We start from the raw sequence: 22,501 nt of genomic DNA on the forward strand, positions 1-22,501 counted from the left end.
TCCCTTGAATATCCCACTTCAGTCCATAAAAGCAATTGCTGGCCACTATTCTTTGTTTTCTGCCACTTAGCCAATTCTATAGCCTTAGTGTTAGTTCCACTGGCTTGAAATTGTAGGTTTGTTGCGCAGGCACTTTCTAAAATGCCTTTGAAATTCCATTTAAAACACATGTCCAGATCAACCCTCTAAATGAAACATCAACGGTTAAACATGTTTTGTGGTTGAGGAAATTAACACATCAGTGAAATTCCTACTGACAACATTTTGAGATGACATCACTCTTTTCTATAAATAAAATTTGTACAAAATGATTCGCAAGTCGCATTTTGATGACGCAAAAAAGACCATCAAATTCGATGGTCTCAGCGCTGCTCTACGGCGCGTTTGTTCCTCCAGCGGAGTAAGTAGGTCCCATGTAATTTTGGAGCTAGCGACGGGTGAGGATACCAATTGGACTCAGGGAACGGCAGGAGAGAACGGTTAGGAAGCCAGGCCCGGGGTCAAAGTCGCATTGTGGGGTTGAGGAGGAGCGGATGTTGCAGCGGCGGAGGGAGTGGGGTGAAGAGACGAGTGAGGCGGCTGGCGGGCAGTGCGCGCAGCGGCGCCGGGCTCGTGGCTCAGGTAACGGCTGGAGGAGGGGGAGAGGCAACTTCTACCGCACCCCACATTCTCCCCCCCCCCCCTCCACCTTCACCCCCTACTCCCACTCCCTCTCCCTCTCCCCTCCCCCCTTCCCTCTTCCCCCCCGTCCCCCCCCTCCCCCCCGTCCCCCCCCTCCCCCCCCGTCCCCCCCCTCCCCCCCCGTCCCCCCCCCTCCCCCCCCCGTCCCCCCCTCCCCCCCCCCGTCCCCCCCCTCCCCCCCCGTCCCCCCCCTCCCCCCCCGTCCCCCCCCCTCCCCCCCCGTCCCCCCCCGTCCCCCCCCTCCCCCCCCCGTCCCCCTCCCCCCCCCCGTCCCCCTCCCCCCCCCGTCCCCCTCCCCCCCCCGTCCCCCTCCCCCCCCCGTCCCCCTCCCCCCCCCGTGTCCCCCTCCCCCCCCCCGTCCCCCCCTCCCCCCCCCCGTCCCCCTCCCCCCCCCCCCCGTCCCCCTCCCCCCCCCCCCGTCCCCCTCCCCCCCCCCCCCGTCCCCCTCCCCCCCCCCGTCCCCCTCCCCCCCCCCCCGTCCCCCTCCCCCCCCCCCGTCCCCCTCCCCCCCTCCCCCCCCCCGTCCCCCTCCCCCCCCCCGTCCCCCTCCCCCCCCCCCGTCCCCCTCCCCCCCCCCGTCCCCCTCCCCCCCCCCCCCGTCCCCCTCCCCCCCCCCCCGTCCCCCTCCCCCCCCCCGTCCCCCTCCCCCCCCCCCGTCCCCCTCCCCCCCCCCCGTCCCCCTCCCCCCCCCCCGTCCCCCTCCCCCCCCCCCCGTCCCCCTCCCCCCCCCCCCGTCCCCCTCCCCCCCCCCCCGTCCCCCTCCCCCCCCCCCCGTCCCCCTCTCCGTCCCCCGTCCCCCTCTCCGTCCCCCGTCCCCCTCCGTCCCCCGTCCCCCTCCGTCCCCCGTCCCCCTCCGTCCCCCGTCCCCCTCCGTCCCCCGTCCCCCTCCGTCCCCCGTACCCCTGCGTCCCCCGTACCCCTGCGTCCCCCGTCCCCCCCCCGTCCCCGTCCCCCTCCCCCCCCCGTCCCCCTCCCCCCCCCGTCCCCCTCCCCCTCCCCCCCCCGTCCCCCTCCCCCTCCCCCCCCCCGCCCCCCGTCCCCCGTCCCCCCCCGTCCCCCGTCCCCCGTCCCCGTCCCCCCCCGTCCCCCGTCCCCCTCCGTCCCCGTCCCCCTCCGTCCCCGTCCCCCTCCGTCCCCGTCCCCCTCCGTCCCCGTCCCCCTCCGTCCCCGTCCCCCTCCGTCCCCCGTCCCCCTCCGTCCCCCCCCGTCCCCCTCCGTCCCCCTCCGTCCCCCCCCCCCCCCGTCCCCTCCCCCCCCCCCCCGTCCCCCTCCCCCCCCCCGTCCCCCTCCCCCCCCCCCGTCCCCCTCCCCCCCCCGTCCCCCTCCGTCCCCGTCCCCCTCCGTCCCCGTCCCCCTCCGTCCCCCGTCCCCCTCCGTCCCCCGTCCCCCTCCGTCCCCCGTCCCCCTCCGTCCCCCGTCCCCCTCCGTCCCCCGTCCCCCTCCGTCCCCCGTCCCCCTCCGTCCCCCGTCCCCCTCCGTCCCCCGTCCCCCTCCGTCCCCCGTCCCCCTCCGTCCCCCTCCGTCCCCCTCCGTCCCCCTCCGTCCCCCTCCGTCCCCCGTCCCCCTCCGTCCCCCGTCCCCCTGCGTCCCCCGTACCCCTGCGTCCCCCGTACCCCTGCGTCCCCCGTACCCCTGCGTCCCCCGTCCCCCCCCCCCCCCGTCCCCCTCCCCCTCCCCCCCCCGTCCCCCTCCCCCTCCCCCCCCCGTCCCCCTCCCCCTCCCCCCCCCCGTCTCCCTCCCCCTCCCCCCCCCCGTCCCCCGTCCCCCGTCCCCCCCCGTCCCCCGTCCCCCTCCGTCCCCGTCCCCCCCCGTCCCCCGTCCCCCTCCGTCCCCGTCCCCCTCCGTCCCCGTCCCCGTCCCCCTCCGTCCCCGTCCCCCTCCGTCCCCCGTCCCCCTCCGTCCCCCCCCGTCCCCCTCCGTCCCCCTCCGTCCCCGTCCCCCTCCGTCCCCGTCCCCCTCCGTCCCCGTCCCCCTCCGTCCCCGTCCCCCTCCGTCCCCGTCCCCCTCCCCCCCCCGTCCCCCTCCCCCCCCCGTCCCCCTCCCCCCCCGTCCCCCTCCCCCCCCCCGTCCCCCTCCCCCCCCCCGTCCCCCTCCCCCCCCCCGTCCCCCTCCCCCCCCCCGTCCCCCTCCCCCCCCCCCGTCCCCCTCCCCCCCCCCGTCCCCCTCCCCCCCCCCCCCGTCCCCCTCCCCCCCCCCCGTCCCCCTCCCCCCCCCCCCCGTCCCCCTCCCCCCCCCGTCCCCCCCCCCCCCCCCGTCCCTCCCCCCCTCCGTCCCCCTCCCCCCCCCCGTCCCCCTCCCCCCCCCGTCCCCCTCCCCCCCCCCGTCCCCCTCCCCCCCCCGTCCCCCTCCCCCCCCCCTCCCCCTCCCCCCCCCCCCGTCCCCCTCCCCCCCCCCCGTCCCCCTCCCCCCCCCCGTCCCCCTCCCCCCCCCCCCCCGTCCCCCTCCCCCCCCCCCCGTCCCCCTCCCCCCTCCCCCCCCCGTCCCCCTCCCCCCCCCCGTCCCCCTCCCCCCCCCCCGTCCCCCTCCCCCCCCCGTCCCCCTCCCCCCCCCCTGTCCCCCTCCCCCCCCCGTCCCCCTCCCCCCCCCCGTCCCCCTCCCCCCCCCGTCCCCCTCCCCCCCCCGTCCCCCTCCCCCCCGTCCCCCTCCCCCCCCCCCCCCCGTCCCCCTCCCCCCCCCCCCGTCCCCCTCCCCCCCCCCCCGTCCCCCTCTCCCCTCCCCCCCCCCCGTCCCCCTCCCCCCCCCCCCGTCCCCCTCCCCCCCCCCCCCGTCCCCCTCCCCCCCCCCCCCCCGTCCCCCTCCCCCCCCCGTCTCTTTCTCTCCCCCCCCGTCTCTTTCTCTCCCCCCTCTCTTTCTCTCCCCCCCTCTCTTTCTCTCCCCCCCTCTCTTTCTCTCCCCCCCTCTCTTTCTCTCCCCCCCTCTCTTTCTCTCCCCCCCTCTCTTTCTCTCCCCCCCTCTCTTTCTCTCCCCCCCTCTCTTTCTCTCCCCCCCTCTCTTTCTCTCCCCCCCCTCTCTTTCTCTCCCCCCCTCTCTTTCTCTCCCCCCCTCTCTTTCTCTCCCCCCCTCTCTTTCTCTCCCCCCCTCTCTTTCTCTCCCCCCCTCTCTTTCTCTCCCCCCCTCTCTTTCTCTCCCCCCCTCTCTTTCTCTCCCCCCCTCTCTTTCTCTCCCCCCCTCTCTTTCTCTCCCCCCTCTCTTTCTCTCCCCCCCCTCTCTTTCTCTCCCCCCCCTCTCTTTCTCTCCCCCCCCTCTCTTTCTCTCCCCCCCCTCTCTTTCTCTCCCCCCCCTCTCTTTCTCTCCCCCCCTCTCTTTCTCTCCCCCCCCTCTCTTTCTCTCCCCCCCCTCTCTTTCTCTCCCCCCCTCTCTTTCTCTCCCCCCCTCTCTTTCTCCCCCCCCCCTCTCTTTCTCCCCCCCCCTCTCTCTTTCTCCCCCCCCCCTCTCTTTATTCTCTCCCCCCCCCCCCAAGCTTGATGGAAATCTATATTGAAACAACTTTATTTTCAGATCTCCTGTGACTGCTTTAAATAATGCTGGCATAAGTAATCTCTTCCACATCTGCCTGCAATACATCCTTCACCAAAATGGCATTTGTGGCAACACCAGGGGCTGTGGTGGACCAGACTACTTTAATGAAGAAGTACCTTCAGTTTGTGGCTGCTCTGACGGACAGCAACACACGTGAGTTATTCAACTTACTTATAGGCCCTGGTTAATGTGTGTACAGTATAGTAAAGGAATAAAGAAAAATCTTGGAATAGGAATCGGAGGCTTGGGTTCATTTAGCCTTATTCACTTCGATCGTGGCTGGTTCGTCATAACAATCCCTGCCTTGATTTGACAACTGTCAATTTCAGTTTTTAAATTTTCAGTTGATACCCCCAATTTCACCAGCTTTTTCATTACTTTGGGACAATCTGAAGTGTTTTACAGCCATGTAAACACTTCTGTGTTGTAAGTTATGAAATGCAGCAGCCAACTTGTACATAGCACTCAGGTCGAAGTTTATATGTTAGTCATAGTAAGTAAAGATGCCATAGTCCCAAAAGATCATAGGGGTCATCAGAGAGAGAGAGACGACTGATGGTGGTTTCGTCTGAGGGTCATCACCGCTCAGGTGAGGTTGACAAGGAGAGTCATATGGTAATCTCAGTCAGTGTTGAAATTTAATCTTGCACTTTTGGAATCACTGTGTGAGCACCAGCTGTACAGGATAGTGACAAATCACTGTGGGATAATGTACACATAATGAAATGAGTGAAGAATTTAAAAAAAAAAACAGGATCAGTTTGCATTCTTAAAACAGATGCTGGAGAACAGAGGAATCTCTTAATTGAAGTGAGTGGATAGCAGCAGTCACCAATCTGATTACTTCTTTCTTTGTGAAACAGTCTGTAAGAAACTGTTATACTGGAAAAAGGAGACTTGAACTTTAATGTGTAAGAAAAAATATATACTGTTATTTTATATATTTTAAAAATTGTAGATTGGAAATCATTGCCTGAAAGTGTGCTAGAGGTGGGGTCCCTCACCAAAGCTCTTCTCCCACTCTGGATTTACCTTGCCTCATGGCTGAATCTGTTACGGACTTAGCGGTAGAGATTCATTACTCTGACTAATCAATAACTTATTATTGGATAATATGTTTACTAGGGGGATAAGCAAGATGAATAGTGATCTTAGTCTCTTATTTATTGTACCCCAATATAGTTGATTGTTAACTGTTTTCTGAAATGGCCAAGCAGACCACCTTATTCTATTAAATCGTTCTGTTGTGGTGGTTTAACATAACTTCCTGGTAGTGGTAGCCATCACTCTCATTTATTTCCAATCTCCATCTCATGGTAATGGAAAATAAATGAGAGTAATGGCTACCACCACCAGGAATATTAGGTTACAAAACCCAAAAGAACTGCAGAAGTTGGAAATCAAACAAAAACAGAAATTCCTGGAAGAGCTTAGAGGTCTGGCAGCATCTGTGGAGAGAAATCAGAGTTAACGTTTCGGCTCCAGTGACCGACCTTCAGAACTGATGGTGGTTAGGAAAATGTTTTATGCAGAGGGTGTAAGGAGTAAACTGAAGAGGTAGGGTTAGTGCCCGAAGAGAGAGTTTCTTTTCAGAAACTTCACTTTCTCTTTACTCTGCCTTTGGGCTCTACTTCCATGAATCATTTACTCCTCTCCCCTCAACCTCTCTTCTGCATTATAAAAACAACTTTTTCTGAGCTACATCAACTCTGAAGAAGGCTCGCCAGACCTGAAATGTTAACTTTGATTCTCTTCACATGAATTATAGGTAGTTTGTTATTTAGAATATTTTGTGTGAGGGAGCAAAAAATGTTTTTGTCTTTTTGAGTTTAGTTTGAGTTTTGCGGAGTGGTCTGTGGATAGAAATCATTGCTGGCGCCAATAATGAACAGAGGAGTGCTGTTGGATTGTACTGTATACTGGAGTGTAGACAGATGTCATCTTCTCAGTTTGGAGTGGGGTTCAAACCCATTTTGTCCAGATGATGCCACAACTTGCTACCTGTGCTTCAGTAAGCTCTGCTTCATCCCCTGCCCCCCTTTTTGTTAACATTGCACATTAACAAAAATGAGAGGATGATAAAATATTGGCTGTGGCTTGTTGCAGTATAATATGTTAATAACTTGAGGCTTTGTGTTTATAGTGTACTCCTGGGTCATACCACACTCCAGTACAGCTAGATTTTCCATGCATCCATTTCTACTGTTACCATTTACACTTCCTTCATGTGTTTGATACATATTTGAGATTATTTAATTATCTCCTGTTCTTCATCTAAACTCTGTCAGTTTTATCAAACATTATTTTATCTCCATAGATCCAATTTGACTGCATAACCTGACGATTAATTTCTAAATATCCAGCTATCATGTCCTTTATAATAGGATCTTGTTTTACCCTATTACTGACGTCAGATTAATGTATCTGTAGTTTCCGGTTTTCTCTTGTTGCTTTTATCAATAGTGGAGATACTTTTTATAAGCTTCTGATATACAGGATTAGTAAAATCTTGAATAATACCAAAGCACTTGCTGTCCCTCTACCCATCTGATTTGGAAGTGTAGGATGAAGGTCATTGGGTTCACAGACTCACAGAGATGTACAGCACGGAAACAGACCATTCGGTCCAACTCGTCCATACCGACCAGATATCCCACCCCATTCTAGTCCCACCTTGGTTCTGGGGTTTTCTTAACGCTCCATTACATTAATTTCTCCAACACTACATGTTACTGCTTTTCTTTTACCAATACTAATTTATTTTAGTTCTGCACTCTTACTTGACCTTTGGTCTTGATGTTAAGAAGATTACTTGTTTTCTTCTGTGAAGATAGAGTCAGCATTCATTTAGCCTCTCTGGCCCTTTTCTGTTTCTTATTAACTATGTCTGGAATAGACTCCTATTTCCTTTCTAATCTTTGCCTTTTGCATGCCTATAGAATTTCTTTGCAGTGTGTATTTATGTTCCTTGCTATTTTACATTAATATTTATTCTCCGGTACAGAAGTCTGAACACTTACACCAGCTGGTTACGTAATATTTTCTACCCTACTGTTGTTAGAATGCTGAATGGACTTTCAAACTCTTAACGTTCACCTGTACCTGCGTTTTTGGTTTTGTCACTGTCTACCTATTATTTACTTAGCTATGCTACTTAACTATGTGATCTGCATGTATTGCTGGCAAGACAAAGCTTTTTACTGTACCTCGGTACACGTGACAATAAATTCACTTCAGTTCAATTCACTTCTCTCTCTTTATCAGTCTGTTTGACCTCCTTTGAATTCTCCCACTCTGGCTTACAATCTTTTTTTGGCATCTTTAAAATTCACTCCTTTGGTCTAATACTATCTTTGATTTCCCTTGTTAACCATGGTGTGCACTCTTTCCCAGTTGATATTTTGCCTTTTAGGAAGGTAGGTTTTCAAACAAAAAGCAAAGCATTCATTCTTTGAATACTAGGGATTAACTATTTGCCAGCAAGCTTTTTATTGTATTTTTGCAATTCACCACAGGTAGCCTCAGACCTTTATAATTGCCCTTTTTTTTTAAAATTTAGGGCACTGGTTTCAGATTGAACTGCATCTTTTTCAACTGTAATGGAAAATTCTATCAATGTATGATCACTGTTTCCCAAAAGTTTCTTTTACAAAAATATTAATAATGAGCCCTTTCTCATTGGAAATACTGGATCTAATATAGTGCTTGATCTTGCAAACTGTTTATCTTTGTTAATCTCTCAATTTTGAATACGTCCTAACCTTCTCCCTTTAATACCTCTGCTCAAATTAAAACAATTTTGTAGGGCCCAAAGTTAAATGTATAACTATAGTTGAAGCGTAACCAGTGATGTATGAAAACTTAGATGAACATTTTTTTGTTTCATACTTCCTGCCTGTATTTCTAAAACCCAGAATCCCATGGACATTTTCTTCTAATAGCATATGGGAAAGGAGTTTTTTTTAAAAAAAAGTGACTTTGTGATTCTAGTTAGAAAAATAGGACGCTGACACTCAGAACTTTGTTGCTTCATTTATGAAAAATTGATTGCTGTTGATCCTACTTAACAGAATGAATCATAACTTGAGCAGAAGCAAAATGATGGAGTCAAATTGCTAGAGCCCTGTCAAATATTTCAGAAGATGGCTGTACTTGTATGAATGAATGTGTGTGAGAGAAAGTAAGTGAGTACTTAGTGTGTGTGCTGGTGTGTTTGTGATGCTACCTTCTGCTTTGGGCGATGTTAGTAAAACTGATAAGATCTGATTGCTTCTGTCAGACCATTGCTTCAGGAGCACAGCTGACTGTTTTGTTTTCAGTCCCTAAGTAATTCCTGTACTTTTTTTTTTGCAGCTGATGAAACCAAACTGAAAATGATGCAGGAAGTCAGTGAAAATTTTGAAGTAAGTTTTTAGCATTGCTGATGTTCCCGAGTGTGAAGTTGAAAGCATCATCTTTCTGAAACTTCTGAATTGAAGATATTATTATGACAATTTAAAAAATCTGGATAAAGTGAGGAAACAAACTAGAGTGGTAGAGTCTAATAGGATGACATAGTATTTGTAGCAAAAAATTCACTGTTCAACCCAACTGAGTAAAGCCATGTTGGTGTTCCATGCAAGCTTTTTCTTCCACCTCTTATAGCTCCATGCATATGTCCCTAATTTTTTACCTAGTGTTAGAGTCTTACAGCATAGAAATGGCCCTTTGGCAAACCATGTCTGAGCCAACAACGAACGGCAAGCTGTATTAATTGCATTTACCTGCAGTAGCAGGTGTTTTTAAGTGGCATTTTAAGTGCTCATCCAGGTGTTTCTTAAAATTTGCAAGAGTACTTGCCTCCATGCCCCCTCAGGTAGCATATTCCGTTTACAGCCCTCTGGGTGAAAAAAATATTTCCTCCGACCTTCTTCTCTAAATCACTTTTTTGTCACCTTAAACTTATGCTGTCCAGTCTTAGATGTGTCTGCCATCAGAAAGCGATTCTCATGATCTATTCTGTCTATTTCTAAATAATTTTGTATATCTCAATCAGAATCCCCCTCCGCCTCCTCTAGTCATTTAGCACTTCTCCTATGGCCAGCGCAGTATTAAATATCTCTATCAGGGCTCTGGCAATCTCCTCCCTTACCTCCCTTAGCAGCTAGGAGACATTTCATCAGGCTGTGGGGATTTATGTACCTTTTATGCCTGCTAAAACACCTAATTCCACCTCCTTATTAATCTTAACATACTCTAGAGCCTCACTATCCCAACTGAAATCTCCAGCTACAATTACTTTCTCCTTTGTGAATACAGATGAGAAATATTTGTTTAAGACCTCATTCACATATTCTGGCTCCATGTGTGCATTGTCTCTTTGGTCTGTAATAGCCCCAGTCTTTCCCTGGTAATTTTTTATCTCAAAATATTTATAAAATGCCTTGAGATTTTCCTTAATCCCATCTGTCAAAGTTATTTCATGTCCTCTCTTTGCCCTCCTAATTTCTTTTTTTTTAAAGTACCTTCCTCTCACATTCCACAGTCCTGAAGTGCCTCCCTTTTTTCTTCATGCTGTGTACTTAACATATGCTTCCTTCTTTTTCTTTATGAAACTCTCAATGTACCTTGGCGTTCAGGGTTTCCAGGACTTGCTTCCCTTGCCCTCCACTCTTGGAGGAATACGCTAGCCCTGAACACTTTCTACAGTACTTTTAAAAAGACTCCTGCTTTCCACATATAGGCTTATCTGCAGGTAGCTGCTCCCAGTTTGCCAGATCCTGTCTGATACTGATATTGGACTTCCCTCGGTTTAGCTATTTCTTTTAAATGAATCATTACAATATATCTCAGTTTGTCGCTTGGAAAGTGAATTCATTGTTCTATTCCCTTCCTGGGTCAGGAAGATTTTATTGAATTCCTCTTTGGATTTATTTGTTCAGTTGCCATTTTGTGTGCTATTCTGCAGATGTAAATAAAAGCCATCCATAAACTTAGTTATCTGTTGCTTCGATGAGTTATATATCTTGAGAATATAGCTTTGGATGTTTAAAGTTTAACAAACCATTGCTACTTTTACGCACGTTATAATGTTGTACGTTCTGCTGGAATGAAATTTAAGCATGGAAACACTGGAAGTACTTTATTTGCAAATTGACATTCTTTGTTTAAAGTAGTAGTATTGTACTGGTTTTTTTAAATCAAAGTTGATGAAATTGTGAATTTTGTACTTTTCTTGGTAGCACTCTGAATAGTTGTAATCTTAGAGGAAAAAACTTAAAGAATAAAAAACCTATTTATAAACAGCACCTGTAATATCCCTCGTTTGTAGAATGTCACAACTTCACCTCAATACTCAACTTTCCTGGAACATATCATTCCTCGTTTTCTCACGTTCCTGCAAGATGGAGAAGTGCAATTCCTACAGGAAAAATCTGCCCAGGTATGTGGTGGAAATGCCTTGCATTCCCCCAAAACTAACTTTGCTGCCAGATTGAATAATCAGATGAGTTTTGTACTAAATCATTTTTGTTTATTATGGATATTTAGCCCAAGAATCAAATGTTTTTTCCAATAAGGAAGTTGTTTTCCCTTCCCACCATGTTCTACTTCAGTTCTTCTGCGCAAAAAAAATGTGTAAAAGTAATGCACTTGCATATGTTTGGAGTTTGCTGAAGTTTCTTTATTTTAGGCCACCAACTGGGACCTAATAGTTGTTTGTAGGGTAATCAATAGGCTTTCTCAACTCTGGCAAGCCATTTGCCGTAGGGACTCATAAGCTCACCAATTAGTAGGGTAGCAAACAATCATTTTTATGCAATAGATTTTGGCAGTGAGTTTTGAAACATTTAATGAACTTGTTTAGAAATTAAATATCATTATGTCGGATTTGACCAAACATTTTAGGTCCCAACTGTTGTAATGCACAAGCACGCGAGTTGTAAGCCAGACTCTCAATTCAGGTTTAGGCAAGGTCAAGGAAGTTGCTCTGTGCTTTACTGTGGTAATTAAACATTGGCAGTACATCTGCAAAGTTGATTAATGTATTAACTGCAGGTTTTTCTTTATCAAGAAGCTGCATGTTTCCTTTCCCTAGTTTTAACAGCATCAAAAATTAGTTAGAGCTTGTAATTCACTTTGTGTGTATTTATATCTTGATCTAATACTCTTCATTGACCTTGAGTCCATTATCTGAGTAGTTGTTGAAGATAAACAATGCTGGTCTGTAAACTAGAGACAGATTGAAGATTATTGCAAGTTCTATGTTCTGATCCCTCCTGGGTAAGAGAAGGATTGGAGAGTGGGTTGGAAAATGAAGTGTAATGTTTTTACTGAGTAAATTATGACCTGCAATAGACTGCCTGAGAGGTAGGAAGCAGGCTGAATAGTAATTTTTGAAAGGGAATTGGGTGTATATGTAGGGATAGAAAAATGTAGGGTTGGAAGAACAAGCGTGTGTGATTAATTGGATAGCTCTTTCAAAGAAAGTGTCCAAGTCGATGAATGAAATAACTGCTTGCTATGTTAAAGCTATCACCTTTGAACTGTCACAGCTTATTATGTCTGGTACAGTCATCCAAATAGTGGAGCATTGAGTGCCAGGCTGCTAATATCACTTTGGTGCCTTTAACGCCCTGTGTTTCATTGTGTAATTATTACCTATTCACTGCAATTCTTTTCATGTAAATTATTTTCTGCACAATAAACCCGTTAATTTGTTGGCTGTTTTGACTGTAAAATGTTTCTATAAAATTGATTTTTGTATGACCCAACTGTTTTTTGCATTAAATTTGTAATAGTCACTAGGTTCTGTGGTGCAGAAGTTTCTTTACTTTGAAGTTTTACGTGCAGCTGACATTCCTGAACTGATCCATTTTTATAGCCAACAATCTGCATATGCTGTCAAAATATTGTCACACCATATCATTGATAATAAGAAATAGGAGCAGGAATAGGCCATTCAGCTCACCAAGCCTTCTCCACCATTTAATTGTGGTCTGAACTCCCCTTTTATTTCTGCTACATAACTTTTCATTTCCTTGGTTGTCAAAAATCTGTCCAACTTAACCTTGAATATATTCAATGATTCAACCTTCATTGTTCTCTGAGAACGAGAATTCCAAGGACTAGTGACTCTCAGAAGTATTTTCTCAACAGCATTAAGTAGTTAATCTCTTACTTTTAAACTCTGTCTCCTAATTCTAGATTAATGTGCTCTGGAAAATGTCCTCTCAGCATCTGTTCTGTCAGACCCCCTCAGAATCTATTGTTTCAGTAAAATCACGTTTCATTCCTCTAAATGCAGAGACACATAGGCTCACCCTGCTCGATCTTACTTCATAAGAAGACCATTTCATCCTAGGAATCAAAATGTAGTGGATTTAGGAGAATGTTACCAGGACTGAACAATTGCAGTTACGAGGAAAAACTGGATGGGCAAGAGTTGTCTTCATTGGAAGAGAGAACGCTAAGGGGAAATCTGATTAAGGTGTAGAAGATTATGAGGGGCCGAGATAGAGGGAAGGGGTTGGAGCCAATTCCCATAGTAAGAGTGTCATGGAGTAGGGGGCATAGATTTAAAGTGACTGGTGGAAAGATTAGAGGAAAGCTGAGGTTTTTTTTTTTGCAGTCAAAGGGTGCCAGGGGTCTGTAACTCTCAGCCTGAAAGGTTACTAGAGGTAGAAACCCTCAAGTTCTTTTAAAAAGTATGCACCTGAAATCCAGGGACATGGACCAAGTGTTAGGAAAATTGGATTAGACTGAGAGGCTTGTTTCCGGAACAGCAGAAGTGATGGGCAGAGTGACCACCACCTGTACTGTAACTGTTTCTACATTTTCTTAACATTTTAAGGTAGGAGGAGGGGCAGAGGAGTGGCATTGCATGAATTTCTCCTTGAGAGCCAGCATGGGTATGATGGTTTGAATGGCCTTCTTCTGTGCTGTATCCTAATGTTCTGTGCACTGCCTCCAATCACTTCCAGTATATCCCATCTTAAATAAGGAGACCAAAACTTTCGGCAGTATGATAGGTGTATAATCACCAATACTTGTACAGTTGTAGCAAATTATTCACAATTTTCTGGCATTTGTTCTTTGAAAAATCAATCCATTTAATATATGACTATCTTTTTTTTTCTATTTTCTATTTTATTTTCTACTAAGTGTATTTGTGTACAATGGAACCAGTGCGCACTGTTGTATGGTGAAAGTTCTTTTGAAAATTGTATATTTCTAGCAAGTTCGGAAGCTTGTCCTTGAAATCATCCACAGAATTCCAACAAATGAGCATTTGCGATCCCACACAAAAAATATTTTGTCTGTGATGTTCCGGTTTTTGGAGGTAAGATTTCTTTAATTTTCTTTTTTGTTTTATGTATTTTTAACCCCTGGCAGTAACTGAAAAGCCTATTTGTAACCAGGATTTGGAGGTGCTGGAGACTGGGGTGTATAAAGTTAAAAATCACACACCAGGTTATACTCCAACAGGTTTATTTGGTAGCACTAGCTTTCGGAGCACTGCTCCTTAATCAGGTGGTTGTGGGAAACAGGATATGGGAAGTGGGCAAAGAAGTGGAATCAGTGCCATTTCAAACTGGCCATGATTGTACTGATTTGGTTGCTTCGGTTATTTGGGCTGAGCTACCTATTCCTCCAATATCTTCATGGCCTATCTACATAAACTCGACTTTCTTGCATTATCCTCACAACCACCCGATAAAGGAGCAATGCTCTGAAAGCTACCGCTTCCAAATAAACCTGTTGGACTAAACCTGGTGTTGTGTGATTTATGTTTGTAACAAAGGATGTTAGTATCTAATTATTAGTCTTTTGATTCAGCGATTTGTTTTCAAATTATTGGTGCCAACTGTAAAGTACAGTTTCAGTTCATACGTGATGAAATCCTGTCTCTGAAAAAGAAAATTAGTTGGAGGAGGTCTTCCAGCCCTTAAACCTGCTGCCTTAAGGACAGATAATCTTGCTCAAGCATAAGATTGTGGTGGACTTGCTGAGAGTGTATATCCCTTTAAAGAGGAATCTGGCAGTTTTAAAGTAAGGGGTTTCCCATTGGAGGCAAGCAAGATTTTTTTTTTTTGACGACCATTGTTGGGGCATTATCTTTCTCAGTGAAGAGTGGAGAGTAGGTAAACGATAATTTGTGACTGAAACAGACTTAACAAGGGAGTCAAGGATGATGGGTAACAGGACATGGGAAATAGGCAGAGAAGTGGAATCAGGGCCATTTCAAATTAGCCATGATCTTATTGATTGGATTGCATAGGCTGGATGGTCTGGGTTACCTATCCATCCAGTTTCTTCATGGCCTATCTACATAAACTCCATCCTCCTGCACCATCCTCATATCAATTATTTCCTTTGGAGCCCAAAAATCCAATGAACTGTGTTTTGGAAGCACTTACACAATGACTAAATATCTACTGCTTACTGGGATAGACAATTTAAAAAATTCTCAATCCTGACTCAAATCATTTTTCCTTGCTTTGGGTTTTAAGAGGAGGTCCCTTTAATTTGAGATTGTGACATTTGGACACTCCAACAAGAAGGAAGATTCTCCTAAAATCTGTCTTTAGCCTCTTAATTTCATGTTTGTTAGATTGTCTCTCATTCTTCCCTACTTTAGGAAATATATCTAGTCAATTAATCCTTTCACCTTATGAGTTTTAAATAATGAAGGAAGCTGAGAGCGGATAGGGGCTGACTCTTCTTTCAGATAGGGTCATCAAAATGAAGGTAATTTATTAAATTTGAGCTCAGTTGTTGAAAAAGCAAAAAGTAATTTCATAGAAAATATGGATTACTAACTCAGTTATGTATAAAAAAATTGCATTTTATATTATGCCTTTCATGTTCTTGGGATGTCCTAAGGGATTTTTTTTGGCCAATTAAATATTTTTGAAATTGCTATTGTAATGTAGGAAATGCGTCAGCCAATTCATGTGCAACAAGTTGCCACAAGCAGTGATGAGATTATGTCCAAGTAATCTTTTGATTGAGGAATACGTATTGGTCAGGACACTGGAAAAATTTCCCCCCTCCTCAAGATGGTATCATGGATCTTTTGTTTTCATCTGAGAGGGCAGATGGCAGCTTTGATTTAATGTTTCATTGAACTGCAGCATCTTGGACAGTGTTTCAAAAAAGAAAATCCATTTATATTGGACTTTTCATGACCACCAGATGTCTTGAGCGCTTTATGACCAGTAAAACAAATGAAAGAAGCACACTTGCTAATGTCAGAAACAAGATACTCATTTTGCACAAACTCCCACAAACACCAATGTGATAATGATGAGAAAACCTGTTCTCTTTGTGATTGATTGAGGTGTAAATATTTGCCAGGACACTGCGATAACTCCCCTGCTATGGGATCTTGTATGCTCACAAGAGAGGGCAGACAGGACTTCTGATCAATATCTTCTTTGAAAAATGGCACTTGCAACAGTGTAGCACTTCCTCAGTATTGCCCTGGGAGTGTCAGCCCTGATATTTTTATGTTCAAGTCTTGGAGTGGAACATAAGTCCAGAACCTTATGACTCCCTGTTGAAAGTTTTTTAACCCGTTGAGCTAATTGGGGCATTTAAAATCAAGTTGGATGCTTAGTTGGGAAATAAAGGTTTAAGAAAAGGCAGAACACAAAGATTAGGTCAGCAGTCACATGACACCAGGTATAGTCCAATACGTTTATTTGAAATCAAGCTTTCGCAGTGCTGCCCCTTTGTCAGGTAACCTGTGGAGGTGCAGGTGTTGGACTATAACCTGGTGTCATATGACTTCTGACTCTACCTCAGTCCAACACCGGCACCTTCACATTATGACTAAAGGTTAGGAGCAGAGATGATTCGGTTAATGAGATGGTTCTGCACGTCTTTGTAGTTGAATGGGCAACCTCTGTTACTGTGATCTTCCTGTCCCTAGATTCATGCTTACAATCGTGGTATACCATGTATGTAAAGACAAATACAGAGGAACCTCAATTATCCGAAGGACACTGGCATAGAGTATTTTATTTGGTTAATTGAATGCCAGATGACATAGTTTAGCCGAGCATTGGAACATTGCAATATTTCCGGGTAGTCTGATATTTGGATAATTAAGGTTCTTCTGTATGGGCTCATTCTCTCATTTACCAAGCAGGTGTGGGCTACATCCCTTTATCTTCAGAAACACAAGAGCTGCTGTTTTACAAATAACTTGGGCTAATGAATAACTGGAAAGGTGCATGGTGTGGGATGTTCTTGTGTAAAATTATATCTTCAGCTCCGTTTTGGGTATCCCTTTAAGCCTTTTGAGACGTATCCCATAACTGATGAACTTTGTTTAATTATAACTGTTTTACTTAGAATAAAAGTGTAGATGAGAGGGAGTAAAATTTTGAAACCATTACAATCACTGCTAATAGATAAATGCTTAATGTGCTGTTGCACTTTCACCATTTCCCTAATCTAGGTGGAGAATGAAGAGAATGTGCTTATTTGCCTTCGAATAATCATTGAATTGCATAAGCAATTCCGACCACCAATCACACAGGAAGTAAGTACCCTTGCTTGAAACACCAGATATTTTAAAATGTATAGTGTTATTAGTTTGTCTAGTTTATTGTACTGAGCTGCTTTTAATTTCAACTAGGAATCTCCAGACAATAGTTTCTGAATACTTGTTAAAATTAATCGACTTTTAAAAAACAGATCTGGTTCAGGTTTAGAATGGCCCTGTCTAATGAACACAGCTATAATGTGGACATAATTTTGCTAATGTCATGTCTGTTTTATTGCAGATTCATCACTTCCTTGATTTTGTGAAGCAGATTTATAATGACCTACTGAAAGTTGTGGTATGTAGCATGCTATGGATTTTTCTTTAAAATCTCTGACCACTGTTGGGAAGGATAATGAATTTTTAATTCCTCCTGCTCTTAGACACGATACTTTGAGAAGCCCCAAGCGATTGCAGATAACACTGTCCCTTCCCCAGAGATGGTTGGCATGATCACTCAGGTCGTAGTTAAGACCAATCCTGAGCGAGAGGACAGTGAATCAAGAACGGTGAGTTGATCTCTTGATAGTTCACATGTTCTTTCACCTTCGGCACCTTTGCATTCTCACACAGACTTACAGATTCAAGCATTCTCTTCTGCCTACGATTCTTTGTCAATGAGTGCTTATAATATTAACTTCTATTTCTAAAGATGAAAAAAGCTTCAGGTAAGTCTGCAATATTGGCCTGCTGGACTGATACACTCTTTAAATATAAAAGCAATACTCTCTATATGTATTTATCACTAATTCCTTGAATCTATTTACTTCAAAATGAAGGCTGTTGTTAGTTATATAAAAAATAAGTTGGTTCATTTAATTTTAATAGATGTAGGTGTTCCTCTGTTCTAAACTAATGTCCTGCTGTAATTTCCTATATTACTGGAAAGTCTTGTGCTTTATGTAAAATACTTATGTCTTTCAGCATACCATAATTCCAAGAGGCTCCCTTTCTCTGAAGGTGTTGGCTGAACTTCCGATCATTGTTGTTCTCATGTATCAGGTAATTGTTGTAATGTGTAGTTACCACATTGAGAGAGGCTTAATTTGAAACTGAGTGCTTGGGATATTGCCTTACTTAGGTTCTGGTGTCGATTTAATTAACTCAGCACCTAGACAGCCTCTAGCTTTTCTGTGGCTCATGATTAATTCTGTTCGTTATTATTCTTCTCTTCTGCAAAATCTTCTCTTTTTCCCCTGCCCTTCCCTTGGACTTTACAGCTCTTCCAGCTGAGGATTTCTTCTCAGAGCACTTGTACCTATTTGACAATGTCCCAGATTTGCTGAATGACATGAGACTGGCTCACACCACTTATTTTACCATTTCCCTTCTCTCTAGTGGTTAAGCTGTTTTAAATATTTCACTTTAATCTACCTGCCATTCAAGAGGTAAATTCCTGATTTAAGGTAAAATCTAGGAATATTAGTGCTGCCAGATGGTGAATCTGATCTGATAGACACAGCTGCTGTTTTTAGCTGACTTAGTGAACGTTTGGTCATTTACCTACATTGTTGCAAAATACTGCTTGTCCTGGCCTAACCACTAACGACACCTCCAGCCCCTGACTGCTTGCCCTCAGTTTGCTAAGTGCAAAGGCCTGACCAAAATTTCGTGTGAGCAGGCCATGCTTGCCATATAGGAAATCCATACCTACATGAATGACCTCGTATTATTGTACTGTTGTGGTTCCCACTTTCTGTGAACCAGCCAGTCTACATATACCCATGGCAGAGGACATGTTGCAGCTGGATATATATTATCCATCCCAAGCCAGAGAAAGGCACCATGAACAAGGAGTTGAATATGAATAAAGGTGGATTTTTTTCAACCCATTAGCTTTCCCAGTGGCAGAGCCATAGGCTGATGTTGCTTGCCCCAATGCTGCTCCCTTCAAACAATCTCTTTATTTGTTTTTGGGATCTGTGTGTTGCTGGCAAGGCCAGTATTTACTGCCCACCACTAATTGTGCCACAACAGGTGGTAGTGAACCCAAAGGCTGAAGAGATGGAGAAAGTTCTAGTTGTTGGGTAACCGTGTAGTGACCCAGCATTGCTGTTCATTTGCTTTCTGCTGGCAAATTAGCCAGTGAGCTTTGAGAGTAATTCACTTCATCTCTCTCCTGCAAGCATTTTCTTAAATCCTTTTCAAAGTTATGAATCAGTCTGAGAGATTCCTCTGAGGTGGTACTTCGTTTCCTCCCTTGATGGCAGCTAAAAGATGTATAGTGTGGTGCGAATCAAATCTGTGAAGCTGCCTTTAGTGTGACTGTGACACAACTTTGTAAGAGGAATAATTTCAAACCAATTAGCACCCCTTTTCCCATAAAATAGAAATGTTGTTTTCCCCTTCCATTGATGCTTCTTCCTCATTGTTTCAATGTGTATAAATTGAAAGACTTTGACAAACTATTGCTAAAATAGTGAATCATGATAGTAATGCCAGGGACTGCTGTTAGTTTACATAAATCCACTAATGTCCATGTTTCATTTCAGCTGTACAAGCAGAGTATACACAATGTTGTATCTGAGTTTGTGCCTTTGATTATGAGCACTATCATGCTGCAGGTTACACCTCAAGCAAGGTAAGCATTATCTGTGCCATAGACTACATACAATGATTGGTTTTGTTTTGTAGATTTTATTTGGTATCTGAGCATATACTTAAAACAGCTTGAGAAGGGTCCTTAGAACAAAAACCAAATGATACACTGAGGAGTCACTATGGATATATAATCTAAAATGGGTAGATTTGACTGATTTGGTTTTTCATTGAAATACCTTCATACCGTAAGGCCATAGTGTTTGTGAATTCCTTTGTGGTTTGTAAATGACCAAAACTTCAATGATGGTCAGAATCTTGACGTTGAACCCTTCTAGTTTGTGTGCTGATTCAAAAGACCTCTGTACCTGGTAATGGATACTTGAAGAGTTACTGTGAGTGAAGCCGATCCTTGGTACTAAGCGCAGTGGCGTATTCTGATGGTGTCTGCAACTTTGGAAATCTTTGTTCAGAAGCTCAGATATTTCCTCTTCAAGTTCTCAAATCTCTCATTCCTTTTCCCTTGTCTTTTATTTGTTGCAAATTGTCAATGGGAGATTTTCTCTTACCACTCTTCCTCCAAGAAAACATTTTGTTATGTGTGACAATCATTTTGCCTTTAATGATGTTGAACAAAGTATGGGAACGATTGAAGGGTTGATGCCCTACCAAACTATAAACAAACCTTTGAGTTCTTCATACTAAAGACTAAGTAAACCCTCATTTGTAGACTGGAGGAGGAAGAAGCTTTTGGAGAAGATTGTATATTTCTATTGTTACTAAGGGAGTGCCCAAAATCATTTCAATTCAGAAAGGAATTTTTAGTTAAAATTTTTGCGTTTATCCAGTAAGAGCTAGAAATTAATTTCTTGGCTGCTGCACCCATCAAAGGAACAGTCAAATTTTGTTAACAGCTTCAGAGGCTTTAAAGATTTTTGATAATCAAAATAAAGTTCAAAGCAGGCAAACTAAAATATTAATACTTCCATTAACTATTTCTGAATAGCCACAATTAGAAATCATTGATCATTAGTATTGTAAACATTGATATTAAGTTGGATGAGTCACTCATTCTCAACTGAGCAAAATTTATGACACTTTTGTGAGTAATAGTTGAGAAGGGTCCTTAGAACAAAAACCAAATGATACACTGAGGAGTCACTATGGATATATAATCTAAATTGACTGAAGTATGCTGGGCTCAGCTACATCATGACGCGTTCAGTTCCATCTCTTACTGGAATGCCTTGTTGTAGTCCAGGCTGTCAGAATATTTTCTGTGTTGGTCTTTGAGCTTTAAGGCTGTCGGAGCATCAAGACTCCTCTTTTTCCCCCACCGAACCATGCCATTCTGCTTATCACACCAGCCGTTGAGACCTGAAATACTGGCGTTTAGGGATTGGTACTCGACTGTCTGCTTATTGACTTGCGATAGGAGCTAAGAGCTAATAAAATAGGATCTTGAAGCCTCACTAACAAAAAATGTTTGAAATACTTTGTTATGACATTGGGAATGGTTAGTTGATGTCATAGGTAATCTTGAGTTATTTTAAAATGCAGATTATTTTACTGAGCTGTATTTATAGTCCCTTAAGCATTCAAATAGAATCAGTTTTGTGATGTGTTCTACAGTGCTGCGTCATATGTAACACTAACACTTATTTAGCACAACTGCATGCAATTTACCTGATTCAAAATAACTTGATCAAAAAGCACCCTTTCTTAATCTGTACAAGTTGGCTAGTCTCTTGTTTCACTAAAAGATAAATGTTTTCAGATTTGAATCTGAAAGGATGTACTTTTTATTGTAGGCAAAATAAACTTTATAACAAGGAGCTATACGCTGACTTCATTGCTGCACAGATTAAAACATTGTCCTTTCTTGCTTACATCATAAGAATTTATCAGGTATGTTTCTTTCTAATGGCCTTTACTTTGATTTTAAAAGGACAAGAAAGATCTTGCTTGTAATGTTATTTTCTCTTTAGGATTTGGTTGGAAAGTATTCACAACAGATGGTGAAAGGAATGTTGCAATTGCTGACTAACTGTCCTTCTGAAACTGCCCACCTACGGAAGGAGCTGCTGATTGCAGCTAAGCACATTCTAACTACCGATCTTCGGAACCGTATGTAGTTTCTGTGCTGTCTGCATTTGGAAAGTCATACTGGAACATAGTTAAGCTAATACAGAAGAACCTCGATTATCCGAACATCTATTATCCAAATTTCGGATCATCCAAACAAGATTGCAAGGTCCCGTGATTGGCTAAACTGTGTTATCTGTCATTCGATTATCTGAACACTGGATTATCCGAACAAAATACGCTCTGCCTGTGTCGTTCGGGTAATTGAGGTTTCTCTGTATTAAAATTGAACAGTCAAAGACAGAGTGGGATGCAGATTGTTTTAACTAGGATAGCACAGACCTTCAAGTAACTTTCTCTTCCTTCCCACTTTCTACCCTATTTCATAATCCCATCCAAATATGTTAAAAGATATTTGGAACCCACCTTATGACTCTCTTTCCATGTTACGGTTTTGGTGGGTGCCAACCTCTACTCGATACAGTAACATAGCTGTATTTGTTGGAGTACAACCCTGTTGCCATTGCCCAGTATATTGTTACCTCTGTCGTGTTGCCTTTCCAAAAGTAGTACTATTATGATATAAAGGGTTGAAGGTGAGGGGTAACCATATCTGTTAGACTTGTTCCCTTTCTCATAAGCAGTGAAGTGAACTTCTAAATGAGAGGCTGCAATCTCTTAATCATGAGCCACCATTGTAGTTAGTATTTACTTTGTGCAATTAGATATTTACTGTGCTGGACAATAGGAGCACTGTAAATATGTTGGTGTAACATAATTGTATTAATGTTTCACAAGAGAAAAGTTGATGTTTAATTAGTTTTATGTTTGCATTAATGAGGGAAAGTTGGTGGCTCTTTGCATAATACCAATCATTTGTTTTACAGAATTCATTCCATGCATGGATAAGCTATTTGATGAATCTGTACTAATAGGCTCAGGGTACACAGCTCGGGAAACGCTGAGGTAGGCAATCACTCCAGTGCACTGGAAATATGCTGGGGCATTTAATTAAATAGTGCCTACACATAAAAGGAAAATGCTACCAGCGACTTGATTGCAGAATGCCTTGTGCATTAAAAGTTGCCATAATTCAGGATTTCACATTGTTGCTTAAATGCTGACATTTTGTACAGTTTCACCTTT

At 44.9% G+C, this 22,501-nt stretch overlaps 1 protein-coding gene across 1 annotated transcript in view; it reads left to right on the forward strand.

Moving 5' to 3' along the window:
- Positions 1 to 579: 579 nt before the first annotated feature.
- The window catches only part of trrap (transformation/transcription domain-associated protein), a 219,627-nt gene continuing 197,705 nt past the window's right edge, over positions 580 to 22,501 (forward strand). Inside the window, 13 exon segments of the mRNA XM_087997909.1 lie at positions 580 to 621; positions 4,180 to 4,353; positions 8,554 to 8,603; positions 10,511 to 10,621; positions 13,415 to 13,519; positions 16,646 to 16,729; positions 16,974 to 17,030; positions 17,116 to 17,241; positions 17,657 to 17,734; positions 19,225 to 19,313; positions 21,082 to 21,178; positions 21,259 to 21,397; positions 22,243 to 22,321. Of these exon segments, the coding sequence (XP_087854035.1) occupies positions 4,257 to 4,353; positions 8,554 to 8,603; positions 10,511 to 10,621; positions 13,415 to 13,519; positions 16,646 to 16,729; positions 16,974 to 17,030; positions 17,116 to 17,241; positions 17,657 to 17,734; positions 19,225 to 19,313; positions 21,082 to 21,178; positions 21,259 to 21,397; positions 22,243 to 22,321 (1,112 nt within the window). The 5' untranslated portion in view covers positions 580 to 621; positions 4,180 to 4,256.

Source organism: Chiloscyllium plagiosum, unplaced genomic scaffold, assembly GCF_037043375.1.
Source record: "Chiloscyllium plagiosum isolate Xiang-an unplaced genomic scaffold, Cpla_swu_hap1 HiC_scaffold_20, whole genome shotgun sequence".
Lineage (NCBI taxonomy): Eukaryota > Metazoa > Chordata > Chondrichthyes > Orectolobiformes > Hemiscylliidae > Chiloscyllium > Chiloscyllium plagiosum.